At 37.3% G+C, this 15,256-nt stretch overlaps 1 protein-coding gene across 1 annotated transcript in view; it reads left to right on the top strand.

Annotated features, from left to right (window-relative positions):
- Positions 1-3,598: 3,598 nt before the first annotated feature.
- LOC122739291 (putative speedy protein E7) overlaps positions 3,599-15,256 on the top strand; it is a 75,787-nt gene continuing 64,129 nt past the window's right edge. Inside the window, exon 1 of the mRNA XM_043981095.1 lies at positions 3,599-3,662. Within this exon, the coding sequence (XP_043837030.1) occupies positions 3,599-3,662 (64 nt within the window). The remainder of the gene's footprint in view (positions 3,663-15,256) is intronic.

Here is a 15,256-nt window from a genome sequence, read left to right on the forward strand (position 1 = left end):
GTTTTCAAGCAAAGGCTGGTTAACCACCTGTTCTGTAGGAGGTAGAGGAGGTTCTTGCTCAGATGTGGCTTGTAACCCAGATTGTCAACTCCCTTTTAGGTGTTGTCTTCCCTCGTTAGAATGTAAGCTTGTTGTATTTCTATTCCCAGTGCTTAGCACAGTGCCTGGCACACAGACAATCTGGAGTAAAGGCTTATTCATTCACCTGACAACTACATAGAGAATTATGCTAAAGAATACTCAGGAACTTCCCGCATGGCAGAATATTTGCATCCTATTCCCAGACATGTCCACAAGCTGAGCTATAAGGCTCTTAACCACTTTGTTGGGAGGAGAAAACTTTTCTTTTGCTTCTAGTCCTTAGATTGGAGAAACTTGTTCCTTTCACTCGAAGGGGACATCAGATTATAGTGCTGGTTGACATAGGAAGTTTCCTTAGGAGCAGAGACAGCATCTTAGTCAAATTTTGTAAAAATTACATGGTACCTAGTATCCATCTTTCCTGGAAACAGGCTGACATGTCAGGGAGCTGAGCATTTGTAGTTCTTGAAGTTTTGACCACATACCCTTCTTGTGTTGAAGTGTCACTCTAATTAAACCAGGACTGCTTTTTCCTTTCCTAGTTCAATGCCATGCGTGGTTCAAATTTTCTAAATAGCAGTCTGCCCTGATTAAATGCTTCCCTTGTAGGCTCAGCTGCAAGATAGGTGATAGGATCACTGATTTCTTTTGTTTAATCATAATATTTTATTTATATTTATATTATAAATAATATAATATTTAATCAAAATATTTTATTAGTTTCCAGTTACATGTAGAGATGGTTTTCAACATTGGTTTTTATAAGATTTCTAGTACCAAATTTTTCTCCCTCCCTCCCTTCTCTCCCCCCTCCCTAAGACAGCAAGCAATCTGATATAGGTTATATAATGTACAATCACATTAAACATATTTCTGCATTAGTCATGCTGTGAAAGAAGAATCAGAACAAAAGGAGAAAAAAACCTCAAAAAAGAAAAAAAAAGTAGAAACAGCATGGTTCAATCTGCATTTAGATTCCATAGTTCTTTTTTTTTCTGGATTTGGAGATCATTTTCCATCATGAGTCCTTTGGAACCATTTTGGACCATTGTATTGCTGAGAACAGTCAATTCTATCACAGTTAGGATCACAGAATTTGGTCTAGAAGTCATTTTAAAGGAAGGCCAACCATCCCAAACCCACTCATTTTACAGATGTGGAAACTGAATCAGAGAGGGGTTAAGTAAATTGTCCTAGAATCACACAGGTCATAAATGTCTGAGGCAAGATTTGTCATGGGGAATGAGGACTGGAATCTCTTCTCTCCTTGAGAGACCCTCTGATGGCAGAGCATGATGGTAATGATCCTTGATGAGCTTCACTCAGCCTTGAGAGGCACTATGATGTACTTGTGGAGAGTTATCTGACAGTCAGTATGATCTGTTTTTAAGTCCTGTCTCTAATGTCTGGGCAACTCTCTAGGAATATAAGGCAAAGAAAAGGTACCAATCAATATTGGGAGAGAAAGTTTCTTCCCAGGGAGAAATAGCCCCCTAAGCTGGTAAAATCACAGATCTGAGAAAGAAAATTCCTATTCCCTATGCCCTTTCTGCACTTTATTTGATTTTGTACAACCACATTATTTCATGCTTATTGATCTTTTGCTTTCACATCTCTCCCCTGACACTTTTTTTTTTTTAGCTACATGGCCATGGGCTTATTATTTACCTCTCTGGTGAGATGAGCAGAACCAGAAGAACATTGTACACAGTATCATCAACATTGAGTGTTGATCTACTGTGATGGACTATATTCTTCTCACCAATGCAATGGTACAGAAGAGTTCCAGGGAACTCATGATAGAAGAGGATCTCCAAATCCAAGGGAAAAAAAAAGAACTGTGGAGTATAGATGCTGAATGAACCATACTATTTCTTTTGTTTTTGGTGCTGTTGTTTTTTTTTCTATTTTGAGGTTTTTCATCATTGCTCTGATTTTTTCTCTTATAACAGGACTAATGCAGAAATAGGATTAATGTTATTATGTGTGTATATACCTATATCAGATTACCTGCTGTTTAGGGGAGGGGGGAGGGAGGGGAGGGAGGGAGAAAAAATCTGAAATTGTAAAGCTTGTATAAACAAAAGTTGAGAACTATCTTTACATGTAACAGAAAAAATAAAATACCTTATATATTATTTACCTCTCTGATATTCAGAGATATTCAGTCTGTCCCCAGACAGAGGCAATGTCTACACAATACCTTAAGATGTGGATTAAAAATAAGAAATGCAGTCAATCATTAGGGTATTTTATCTACAACAAACAGGAGACCCCTTGTATCTTGAAGGTTAACTGAACCACCCAGGAGTTTTTGGTGTAGTATAGACACAGGCCAGGAAAGTACTTTAAGTACATAAGAACAAGCACATGGTTTTTGGCACCACGTATTTGGTTCATTGTTTTCAGTTTTTCTTCCAAAAGCCCTTTTAGCTGGAAGCAGTCATGAGTAGTCTGTGTTTTTTCCTTAGCCACCAGTATTGCTCAAAGATATAAGAGAATAAAACCCATTGTCTGAGTTCCAGTTCTCTTGTTAAATTTCCAGTTAAGATGGTTGAACCAAGGATACACAGCAGGGACCATAGGCAAGGAGTACAAGGAATTGTCCCTGGGGCTTAATTTCATATTCTAAATGACCTTTGGTGAGTCCAGGAAATGAATTTGCAGTTTCTAATTGGGGGCAGGTCTCAGCATAATGAACCCTCAAGTCAGTGAGTCAGGAAAGAGGGCCTGCTATGTATTCAGCGTTCTGGTGGGGGCTTCCATAGAGTGTTGGAATTTTGGTCACAGATCTCCTCTGTGGTCTGAAGCTGAGAGTACGGGGCTGTGGGATAAGCTCTACTGTCTAAATCTGAAACTACTTCCAAGAATACAGCCAATAAAATAAGGTGCGATGGTTCACAAGACTGAAGGGCCACCCCACCTTTTCTATTTTTGGTCAGTGATAATACAGAATTAAAATTGAATATGTGATACTGGTAAACCCGTACCCTTGTGGTTGCCTGTGGGCTGAGAAGAATAGCTAATTTCCCTCTGTAGGTAAGGAATGGTATTTGATTATGAAAACCCAAAGGCAGATCAATCATTTACATTCTAAGTCGATAAGCAGAGAAAATAAATGAGCACAAAAGTCCTTTCTACTCGAACAAGTCTAATATAGAAATAATTCCTTTACAGATTATTTAGCAAGAAGTCAGGAGAAGAAGATGTGGAAGAACTTATATGGTCCCAAAGTATATATACTTACCAATTTACATGTTATCTTTTGCCTCTTCTGTATCCCCAGTGTTTAGCATAGTGCCTGGAAGGTAGCAGGTATTTTTTTTTTTTTGTGGGGCAATGGGGGTTAAGTGACTTGCCCAGGGTCACACAGCTAGTAAGTGTCAAGTGTCTGAGGCCGGATTTGAACTCAGGTACTCCTGACTCCAGGGCCGGTGCTTTATCCACTGCGCCACCTAGCCGCCCCGGTAGCAGGTATTTTAATAAATGTTTAATGGTGATGGTGGTAGTGGTGATGATGGCGATGGCAATGGTTGTGGTGGTGATGATAATGATGATGGTGATTTATACCCCACCAGGATGTAAGCTCCTTGAAGGTGGACACTATTTATACCTTTAGCACCTAGCACAGAGATTTAAACATGGTAGACACTTGATGAATAGAGAAGACCACACTTGGGCTCTCACTGACATCAAGGCCAAAGAGCATAGAACCAGCTCCCTAAAATTAACAAACTCCTTCTTAACTAATTTTTGAGAGCTTCAGAGAGAGTGACCATCATTAATTCTCCATTAAAAGAGGGAAATGCAGTATAATTGTTGTTATTGGTCCTTCATTCATGAAGAGGACCATGACATGGGGAGATGATGTCTTGACTTGCAGTGAATTGGATTTAAGTGAGGGGGTGCTGTGCAAGATCACCAACCTCTCACTCTCTCCTCCAGAGCCATCTGGGTACAGTGGCAAGATATCTATCAGGACAACTAGAGATGGACCCAGATGTTTAAGGTAATTGGGGTTAAGTGACTTTCCTGGGGTCACACAGCTAGTAAGTGTCTGAGGTAAGATTTGAACTCAGATCCTCACAACTTCAGAGTCAGAGCTCTATTCACTGTGCCACCTAGCTGCCCCTGTGATGTAATGGAAAGAGTGCTAGAGATATACAAAAGTAGAATGGACTGTTTTGGGAGGTAGTGGGTTCTCTCTCACTGGAGGTCTTCAAGAAGAGGCTGGATAACCACTTATTAGGTGTGGCAGGTAAGGGGATAAGGTCCTATTCAGGTATATATTGGCCTAGAATACCTCTAAAGTCTCTTCCATTCCTGTGATTCTATAATTCAATGAGATATATGAATGGAAATGATTGGTAGGCAGTTGGAGATATTGGATTGTGGAGGTGGTAGAATTAAGACTTATCATTGTAGCCCTATCCCTCTGACCAGCTCTTTGTGCACTACAAAGCAGAAGTCCCAAAGTACTGAGTGACAATGAATCCCCCTCACCTCACAATGGATGCTAATTTTAATTCTAAATCTGGCATTGATGCAAACTTCTGCTATACCTGACTATGCCAGATGGTTGCTTTAGGGAATAATCACCTCACTTTTTTTAGGCTAACTTAATAGAAATATAGATTCTAGAATGAAGGATGTGAGAAGGAAACATCTTTTAGTTCAATATATAGATGCACTTCCCAAGAACTAGAACTGTACAAAATTAAAATGGAATGCCTTGGGAACTTGAGTTCCTCATCACTAGAGATCTCCAAATATAGATTGGATTCATGCTCCTGATATGCTTCTAAATCTAAGATTCGGTGATTCTAAGAATTGAATTAATACTATTGGGCCAATTGATGCTCTGAAAAGTAGCTAATGTCATTTCTGTAAAACCCCAGCCTCCCTGCTCATAGCACTGTTCTTGCACCAGTTGCACAGTCATCAAAGATGAATACTGGTCAATCAATGAACCTCAAATGCTAAGTATGAATTCAAGGAATGTTAATAGTAGAAAAAAGTACCCTATCAGCTACAACCACAGCTTACAGTCTCCAAATAGTTCTGAAATCCAAGTGGAAATATAACCATGAGACTGGAATGCTGAACATGTTGAGGTTCAGTGGGTTTGTTTTTCAGTGGAGAAAAAATTCATAGTAAACATCCAGGAAGTAAGTTCCTGATTAAACGTATTGGTATAATAATTATTGTTAGCAGTATAAATAATGGTTATAACAGCAGTAGCAATAGCAAAGTCATCTTTGCTGTTGAGTTATGGTGTGGAGTAGAGGTCATGAACAAAAAAAAAAGGACCGGGGGCAGCTAGATGGCGCAGTGGTAGAGCACCCGCCCTGGATTCAGGAGTACCTGAGTTCAAATCCGGCTTCAGACACTTGACACTTACTAGCTGTGTGACCCTGGGCAAGTCACTTAACCCTCATTGCCCTGCAAAACAAACAAACAAACAAACATACAAACAAACAAAAAAAGGACCCTTTTCCTTTCTCCCACATTCTTCCTTGCCTTAAAAAAAATCATTTCCCAACTGATAGTCAAAGAATATAAACAAACATTTCTCAAAAGATGAATTATAAACTATTAACAATGTGAAAAATTTGATCCACACAACATCCCTTATTATCCAGTGTGTTGTAATGGAAAGAACAGAGCATTTAGAGTCAGAAGGCCTCAATTTAAATCCTACCTCTGAGCTTTGCTAGCTATGTGACCTTGGGCAAGTCACTTCTCTCTGAAGTCAGTTTCCTTGTCTGTAAAAAGAGAGGGTTAGACGAGCTGATTGCTGTAGCTCCTCCTTTCTGTTCTAAATCTATGATCCCCATTTTACAGTTGAGGAAGCTGAGGCTCAATGAGATTGTGTGATTTGCCAAAGGTCAGGTATGTAGCGTGACTGGAATTTACAGCCAGATCTTCTAATAGATGTTCTGCTTCCTCCATGTGATAAGCACTCACCTAATTTCTAGAAACCTTATTGGTTTTAAAAATCAAGATATTTAGTATTAGAATAGAAATGTAGGCCTTGTTTTATTACTTTTTTCTGGAAAAGGTCTGTATTTTTTTTCTGCTGCCCTCGTCTGAAGATTTTTTGAGTCTCTTAGAAGTTTGGGTTAAATAGGGGGTATCTACCAAGGCAGAAATATTGCCACTGAAATCTCCACTGTTTCTTCTATTGGCATTTTTAAAGCAAGGAAGAATGTAGGAGAAAGGAAAAGGGTCCTTTTTCTTTTTGTTCATCATCTCTACTCCACACCATTATGCAAAAGACTTTTAAAAATCACTTTTAAAAATCACTAGGTAGTGCAGTGGATAGAGCACCGGCCCTGGATTCAGGAGGACCTGAGTTCAAATACAGCCTCAGACACTTGACACTTACTAGCTGTGTGACCCTGGGCAAGTCACTTAATCCCAATTGCCTCACCAAAAACCAACCAAACAAAAAAATCACTTATAATCAGAAATAGGATTGGTCCCTAACATTGCATGTGTTAAATGATTTTTTTTTATCAATCCCATTATCAGTGTTTATTTCTGGATCCTTTTTCAATGGACACCAATAGTGGAATCACAGAGCAGGAAATGGCCTTAAAAATTCATCTAGTCCAAGCCCCTGCCTTCAGACAGGTAAACAACCAACCTGTTGAGGATGAATGTTTTTCTTTCCTTTTCTTAAAAATGTCCAGTAACACCAACTCCAAATCTCTGCCACCCATCCTAATAAGTTTTCTCCTCAGAACCATGTCCTTCTCCCAGATCATCGAAAGTCTGGGCAGCACTTCTGACATTCTAGTTAGCACATCGAAGTTAATCTTAGTGTTGGAACTCTGTGCTCTCTGAAGCTTTCTGGCAAAAGCAAAAGATTTATCTCAAAGTTATTTCCACAACTATCTATTAAATGCATTCAAAGGCCTTAGGGTGAGTATAGCAGCAGCCAGAGTCAAAAGACTGAAGGAAATTTTTCTGGTTTAATTAATTTGTCTGATATGGCTGACTAGATCTAACACTTAAAAAGAAAGATTAGTGAGATGATTGCTATTGCCTTCAATTTGTTTTGTCTGTGTCAAGTCTTTTCAGGTCACAGCTTTTCTCTCATTAGGGTGATTTCAATGTTCAGGAAAGGTAGTTCAACTTAGTTGTTTATTTTTTTGGTTTTTTAAATTTATTTGTGATATATAATTAAATTTATACATGTATAAAACATAGATATAATATACACATATATGTGACATATATAATGTATATTTTCTATGTTATAACATTTAGATATACCTAGATATATTCTAGTACATATAACTTAGTATTTTAAATCCTTCCTCTTCCTTTTTTTTATACAGGTAAATAACTATTTTATAAATAATGTATACATATCAGTTTATATAAATAATGTATATGACAAATTTCTTTAAATATAAGTACTATATAAATAAGACCTAAATAACTCATATATACACAACATATATATTTATGTATATTTACATAAATACATATATACATTTTGTACCCTTCCCAGCACACCCCTCCCCTCCCTTTTTTTTTCAGGTTAAACATTTTTATTTATAGTTTTCTGTTCTATTCTCTATCCCTCCTTCTGTCCCTCTCCTCCCCCCTCACCGAGGCAGCAAAGAATCCGATATGGGTTGTATATATATGATCATGCAAAACATCACCATATTTGTCACTTAATGAAATAATGTGAAAAATAGCATGCTTCAGTCTGTTCCATCAATATCAGTTCTTTCTTTGGAGGTGGATAGTATGTTTCATCAATATTCTTTTGGGATTATCTTGGATTTATTGTATTGTTGAGAATAGTCAAGTCATTGACAGTTTCTTCATTGAACGATATTGTTGTCTCTGTGTACAGTGTTCTCTTGGTTCTGCTCACTTCCTAATACATCATTTCATACAGGTCTTTTCAAGCTTTTTTGAAGTCATCCTGTTCGTCATTTCTTACTACACAGTAATATTCCATTACCATCATATACTACAGTTTATTTAGTCATTCCCCAATTGATGGGCATACCTTTGATTTATAATTTTTAGCCAATACAAAAAGAGCTGCTATAAATATTTTTGTACAACTATGTCTTTTTCTCTTTGGGGGGGATTTTTTGGGATATAAACCAAGTAGTGGTATTGCTGGATCAAAGGTTATGCACCATCCTACAGCCCTTTGAGCATAGTTCCAAATTGCTCTCCAGAATGGTTGAATCTTTTCACAACTGCACCAACAGTGGATTAGGATCCCAGTTTTCCCACAATCCTTCCAACAACCAATATTTTCCATTCTGGTTATATTTGCCATTCTATTAAGTGTAAGGTGTTTAAATTTGCATTTCTCTGATCAATAATGATCTAGAGTATTTTTTCATATGATTATTGATAACTTTGATTTCTTTGTCTGAAAACTGCCTATTAAAATCCTTTGACCATTTATTTTTTAAAAATTGATGCAGTTCATTATATATTTGAGAAATGAGGCCTTTGTCAGAGTTATTTGTTTAAAAAAAATTTTTCCTTGGGGGCAGCTAGGTGGCGCAGTGGATAGAGCACCGACTCTGGAGTCAGGAGGACCTGAGTTCAAATCTGACCTCAGACACTTAACACTTACTAGCTGTGTGACCCTTGGCAAGTCACTTTACCCCCATTGCCTCACCCCCCAAAAAAAAAATTCCCAGTTTTCTACTTGCCTTGTAATCTTGGTTATGTTAGTTTTGTTTTTGCAAAAGCTTTTAAATTTTATGTAATCAAAATGATCTATTTTACTTTTACTTTTAATCTCTATATCTTCTTTGGTTCTAAATTCTCCCCCTGTACATAAATCTAACAAATAGACAATTCCATACTCCTTTAATTTTCTTATGGTATCATCCTTTATTTGTAAATCATGTACCCATTTTGATCTTATTTTAGTATATGGTGTGAGATGTTGGTCTATACTGTGACAAAATAATGGGATTTAGCAGATACTCAAAAACCCACCTGGAGATTAATCTAGACTGATTGAATCAAGTGAGAGTGATTAGCTGCTTATTAGCCTACTTCAAGTTAACTGGATTGTAATCACACCTTGAGAACACCTTCAGAACCAATGGATTTGGATGATGCCAACCAATCAGCTTGAAGCAGTGTGTAAGGACTGCCTCTGTTCCAGACCTATAAAAAGCTTCCACAATCAGTTTGCTCATGGGAGAGTTCCTGATTAAAGCAGGCTTGTGGAGGAGGACTTCAGGAAGAACGCAACCAGGCTGGAACTCTAGGCTAGGTAGGACTTCTTTTTCATAACCTTCTGAACTCTTTGTAAATATCTGTATGCTTTAATAAATGTTTAATGCCCAAAGACTGGTACTGAAGCTTTTTAATTTTTGGCGACCACAATTAAGATTTTAAACATCACAATACCTAATTTCTGTCATACTGTTTTCCAGTTTTCCCAGTAGTTTTTGTTAAATGAGTTTTTGTTCCAAAAACTTGAATCTTTGGGCTTATTATATATTAGATTACTATTGTAATTTACTATACTGTTGTTTCTATCTATTCTATTCCAGTGATCTACCTCTCTATTTCATAGCCAGTGCCAGATTGTTTTGATAATTACCACCTTATAATACAGTTTGAGATCTGGTACTGCTAGACCACTTTCTTTTGTATTTTTTTTCCTGTTGGCTCCCATGATATCCTTGAACTTTTGTTTTTCCAGATGAATTTTGTTATTATTTTTTCTAACTCTAGAAAATATTTTTGATAGTTTGATTGGTATAGCAGTAAATAAATAAATTAACTTAGGTAGGATTGTCATTTTTATTATATTGACTCTGCCTAGCTATGAGCAATTAATATTTTTCCAATTATTTAGATCTGACTTTATTTTTGTGAAAAGTGTTTTGTAGTTCTAATCACATAGTTGCAACGTTTGTCTTGGGAAGTAGATTCCCAAGAATTTTACATTGGCCATAGTTATTTTAAATGGAATTTCTCTTTCTCTGTGTTGTTGCTGGACTTTGTTAGTAATATATAGAAATGCTGATGATTTATGTGGATTTATTTTGTATCCTGCAACTCTGCTAAAGTTGTTAATAATTTCAAGTAGCTTTTTAGTTCATTCTTTAGGATTTTCTAAGTATAACATCATATAATCTGCAAAGAGTGATAGTTTTATTTCCTCATTACCTATTCTAATTCCTTTAGTTTCTTTTTCTTATTACTAGAGCTAACATTTCTAATAGAATATTAAATAATAGAGGTGATAATTGGCATCATTGCTTCACCCATGATTGTATTGGAAAGGTTTTTAGGTTATCCTCATTACAGATAATGCTTGCTGATGATCTTAGATAAATGGTACTTATCATTTTAAGGTAAGATCCTTTTATTCCTATGTTCTCTAGTGTTTTTAATAGGAAAGGGTTCTGTATTTTGTCAAAGGCCTTTTCTATATCTATTGAGATAATCATATGATTTCTGTTGCTTTTGTTATTGATATGGTCAATTATGCTAATAGTTTTCCTAATATTGAACCAGCCCTGTATTCTGGTATAAGTCCCACCTGGTCATGGTGTATAATCTTTGTGATATATTTCTGTAATTTATTTGCTAGTATTTTATTTAAAATTTTTGCATCAATATTCGCTAGTGAAATTGGTCTATAATTTTCTTTCTCTGTTTTGGCTTTTCCTGGTTTGGGTATCAGCACCATATTTGTCTCATAAAAGGAGTTTGGTAGGACTCCTTCACTTATTTTTTCAAATAATTTATATAGTATTGGGATTCATTGTTGTTTAAATGTTTGATAGAATTCACTTGTGAATCCATCTGGTACTGGAGATTTTTTCTTAGGAAGTTCATTGCTGACTTGATCAATTTCTTTTTCTAAAATTGGGTTATTTAAATATTTTATTTCTTCTTCTGCTAGTCTGGGTAATTTATATTTTTGTAGCTATTCATCCATTTCGTTTAGATTGTCAAATTTATTGGCATATAATTGAGCAAAATAATTCCTAATAATCGTCTTAATTTCCTCTTTATTGGTGGTGATTTCACCTCTTTCATTTTTTTTTTTTTTAGTAAGGCAATTGGGGTTAAGTGACTTGCCCAGGGTCACACAGCTAGTAAGTGTTAAGTGTCTGAGGCTGGATTTGAACTCAGGTACTCCTGAATCCAGGGCCAGTGCTCTATCCACTGCACCATCTAGCTGCCCCACCCTTTTCATTTTTGTTACTATTAATTTGGTTTTCTTTTCTTTTTTTGATCAAATTAATTAATGGTTCATCTATGTTTGTTTTTTAAAGCCCCTTTTACTTCTTTCAACAAAGTGATGTCCATGAGGTACAGAGGCACCATGGGTAAGACATATCAGCTTCTTGGTGTTCTACCATAAAGGGAATTAAAACAACCCACTTGAACAGAGAATGACCAAGTTGGTATCATAGAGGCAACCTGATTGTTTCAAAAATTCTGAGCTTTGTAACTTTATTAGTAATGTCATTTAGAAGACTGTCTGAATGTTAATTGAGGAAACACATTCCCAAGAGTTATTTTCTCCTTAGAAAGAGTCTTCCCTACAGGGTTTTTCATACATAATTTTTTATAGTGGAGACACCGATTTCCCACTCTGATGGTATCTATTTCCTCCCATTTCCTCATCAGTTTTCTTACTCTTTTTTTTTAAAGTGAGGCAATTGGGGTTAAGTGACTTGCCCAGGGTCACACAGCTAGTAAGTGTTAAGTGTCTGAGGCCGGATTTGAACTCAGGTACTCCTGACTCCAGGGCCGGTGCTCTATCCACTGCACCACCTAGCTGCCCCAGTTTTCTTACTCTTAAAGTTTTATTTTCCTGTCATCGCCTTTAGTATCCTTCCCTGAACCTTTCAAAAAGAAAGAAAGGGAAGGGAAGGGAAGGGGAGGGGAGGGGAGGAAGGGAGGAAGGGAGGAAGGGAGGACCACCAAGTAAAAAATTGGGCAATATAAACTTAGGGCTGAAAGAGAACTTTGAGGCTATCTGGTTCAGCTCTTTCTGTATAACCAAGGGTAGATTGCTTTACTTGTGGAAACTGAGAGTGTTGGGATTAGACACTCACCACAGTCCCTTTCAGCTCTAACTCTGTCATTCCACTTACTGAAGTTAGCAAACAAGGATATGCTTTCTCCCATTTCCATATGACTTATACCCAGAAGACTTTCTGCTGTTTCCCTTTCAGGAATACTGATGTTTAAAAATTGAAATCAAGGTACTGGATTTAAGTATTCCCTTTTAGAGAAAAGGTACTAGCCCCTGTGCTAAAAAAATCCAGAGGAGATAGAGCAAGTTTTGGAGTTTTCTATTTGGTAGATTTAGATCATGTTTCTCCTTTGAAGGGTTCAAAGGCATCTCAGATTCTTCAATACTGAGCAATGGTCTTTCTTTTTAATTCTGCATAATTTAACTGAAAGACTTTGGGGATCAAACTGCTCTCATGGGCCTCCTTTCAACTCTCCTCAGTCTTCTTGCTTTATCTTTTTTTGGCTGCTTTGATTGGTGATGATTGGCTAGTACAGATTCAACTAGATAAATAGTCCAATATGTCTAGCCAGACCCCAATCCAGACTATCAGTTCATACCTCACCTCCAATTTTTACCTCCTTCTCTAAGCACAGTATCCTTCTGCTGCCTCCAATACGCCCTTCCCTGGCCACCATTCTCATGTATGTGTGTTTTCTCCATCTATTAGAACTGAAGCTCCTCCAAGGCAATTTTACCTTCATATCTTTAGTATATGACACACAAGACCATTGCTTTGGAGCTAGAAGGGACCTTAGAAACCATTTGGTCCAACCTTTTCATTTTACAGTTGAAGAAACTGAGACCCCAGGAAGTTAAGAGACTTGCCTAAGGTCACATAGATTGCAAGCCTCAGTGGTAGGATTAGAACCCAGGTCTTCATACTCAAATCCATGCTTTGTTCACTGTAACTGACTGCCTCCCATAGAGAGGAGTGGGGCTTGTAAATGCTTGTCGAATTAAATTTTTCCTATGACCCAGATTGGGCATTTCTGCTCAGATTTTATTTCCTTCAAGGTCTGATGAAATTCGTCAAAAAAGGCATCTTGTAAAGGAAACTCAAGTGAAGTTCATCTTAGTCAGTGGTTTCAAATGGATTCTTAGTCATCTGTGTATTTTCCTTTGGAAACAGAGCAGTTTGTTAATTCAGTTTTTGCTGAACTGGATTTTTTTCTCCTTAGTTAATCATGCTGAGGTGCGTGTTAATTGCTTATTTTGGTCTCCATTCTTGTTTTGGTGAAAGATTTCAAATCCACATAGTAATTCTTGTTACTGGGGTGTTAGCAGCAATTAGCACAGCCGTTTTTCTGCTAAACTGGATTTTTTTCTTGCTTAATCTTGCCCAATCTCATTGTACTAATTGCTTATTTTGGCTTCCAGATCTGTTTTGGTGAAAGATTTTGAGTTGTCATTCTTGTTACCAGGGTATCAGGAGTAATAAAGGGCTTGTTACCTTTGGGGATCCTTGTACATTCAGAAAACAAACCCTTACTCAGAATCTAATCCAGTGCACTCTAACAAGGACTTGTTAGGCAACAAGTGTGTATAAGCATTATGCTAGGTAAGCCCTCAGATATAGAGACAAAAATGAATCGCATTTACATGCGTTTAGGAGACAACATATAAACATAGATGTATGTGTATTATTTGAGAAAAGAGAAAGCACTACCAATGACATGGAACAAAGCCTTTAGAAGAAGCTTGGAATTCTAAAAGGTAAAAGGGAGGGAGTAAAGCTAAAAAATGAAATGAGATCTTGAGGAGAGAAATGGAAAGTGAATAAATAGCTTAGAAGAGAAAGCAATAAACCTTACGCAAAAAATGGACCCCCTGAAAACTAGATTAGATCTAACAGAAGTCACTGATGCCACGAGACAGCTAGAAATATTTAAACAAAATCAAAAGACAGAAGAAAATTGAAACAAATGTAGGATATCGGATATCAAAAACAACTAACTTGGAAAAGAGGTCAAGGAAAAATAATTTAAGAACCATTGAATTCCTTAAAAACCATGATTAAAAAAAGTCTGAAAAACTGTATTTCAAGAAATCATAAAGAAAAACTGCCCAGGTCTATTAGAACCAGAGAGCAACATGAAAATAAAAAGAATCTACTGACCAACTCCTGAATAAAAAAGAAAAAGAAAAGACACAGAAATATCATAAACAAAATCCAGACGTCTCAGGTCAAAGAAAAAGTTGAGTCAAGTCAAGAAGCATTTAATTAGTGCTTGCTGTGTGCTGGGCACTGCTAAGCACCTGCAATATAAGTAAAAGCAGAAAGAACAATAGTCTCTTCATTCAAGGAATGTACGTTCTAATGGAAGAAGACAACACATAAAAGAAAGCTAAAAAATGGCATTGGGGTCATAGAGAGAGCTGAACTTGGCATGGGGGCAGGGGGGAGAAAGTATAGAGTCAGGAGTATAACCTGAAGAATAATGAAAACATTTTTGGCCTGGACAAAATGGAGGTTCTGGAAGAAACTAGCCAACCTAAGGGAAAGACTCCAAGGATGGATAGCACTTCCAACATAAGAAGACCAAGGCTGAGGTAAATGTCTCAGCTGAAGCTGTTGATGTTTGTCCTTTGTTCTCTCTCTTTTTTCTTTTTTTTCTTCCTTTCTTTCTTTTTTTGTTGTGGGGCAATGAGGGTTAAATGACTTGCCCAGGGTCACACGGCTAGTAAGTGTCAAGTGTCTGAGGCTGGATTTGAAATCAGATCCTCCTGAATCCAGGGCCTGTGCTTTATCCACTGTGCCACCTAGCTGCCCCTGTCCTTCATTCTTGAAGAGGACCATGACATTAGGGTGATATCATAATTTCCAGTGAATTGGATTTAAGTGAGGGAGTGCTGTGCAAGGTCACCAACTTCACTCTCTCCTCCAGAGCCATCTGGGTTCAGTGGCAAGATATTCATCAGGATGACTGGAGATGGCCAGATGTTTTAAGGCAATTGGGGTTAAGTGACTTGCCCAGGTTCGCACAGCTAGTAAGTGTCTAAGGTAAGATTTGAAGTCAGTTTCTCCTGACTTTAGGGCCAGTCCTCTGCCCACTTCACCACCTAGTGTCCCCATGCTCAGATGAAGAAGCTTCTTCGAAATAATAGAGATTGTAGCATCAGGGA

This window comes from Dromiciops gliroides, chromosome 2, assembly GCF_019393635.1.
Source record: "Dromiciops gliroides isolate mDroGli1 chromosome 2, mDroGli1.pri, whole genome shotgun sequence".
In the NCBI taxonomy this organism is placed as follows: domain Eukaryota; kingdom Metazoa; phylum Chordata; class Mammalia; order Microbiotheria; family Microbiotheriidae; genus Dromiciops; species Dromiciops gliroides.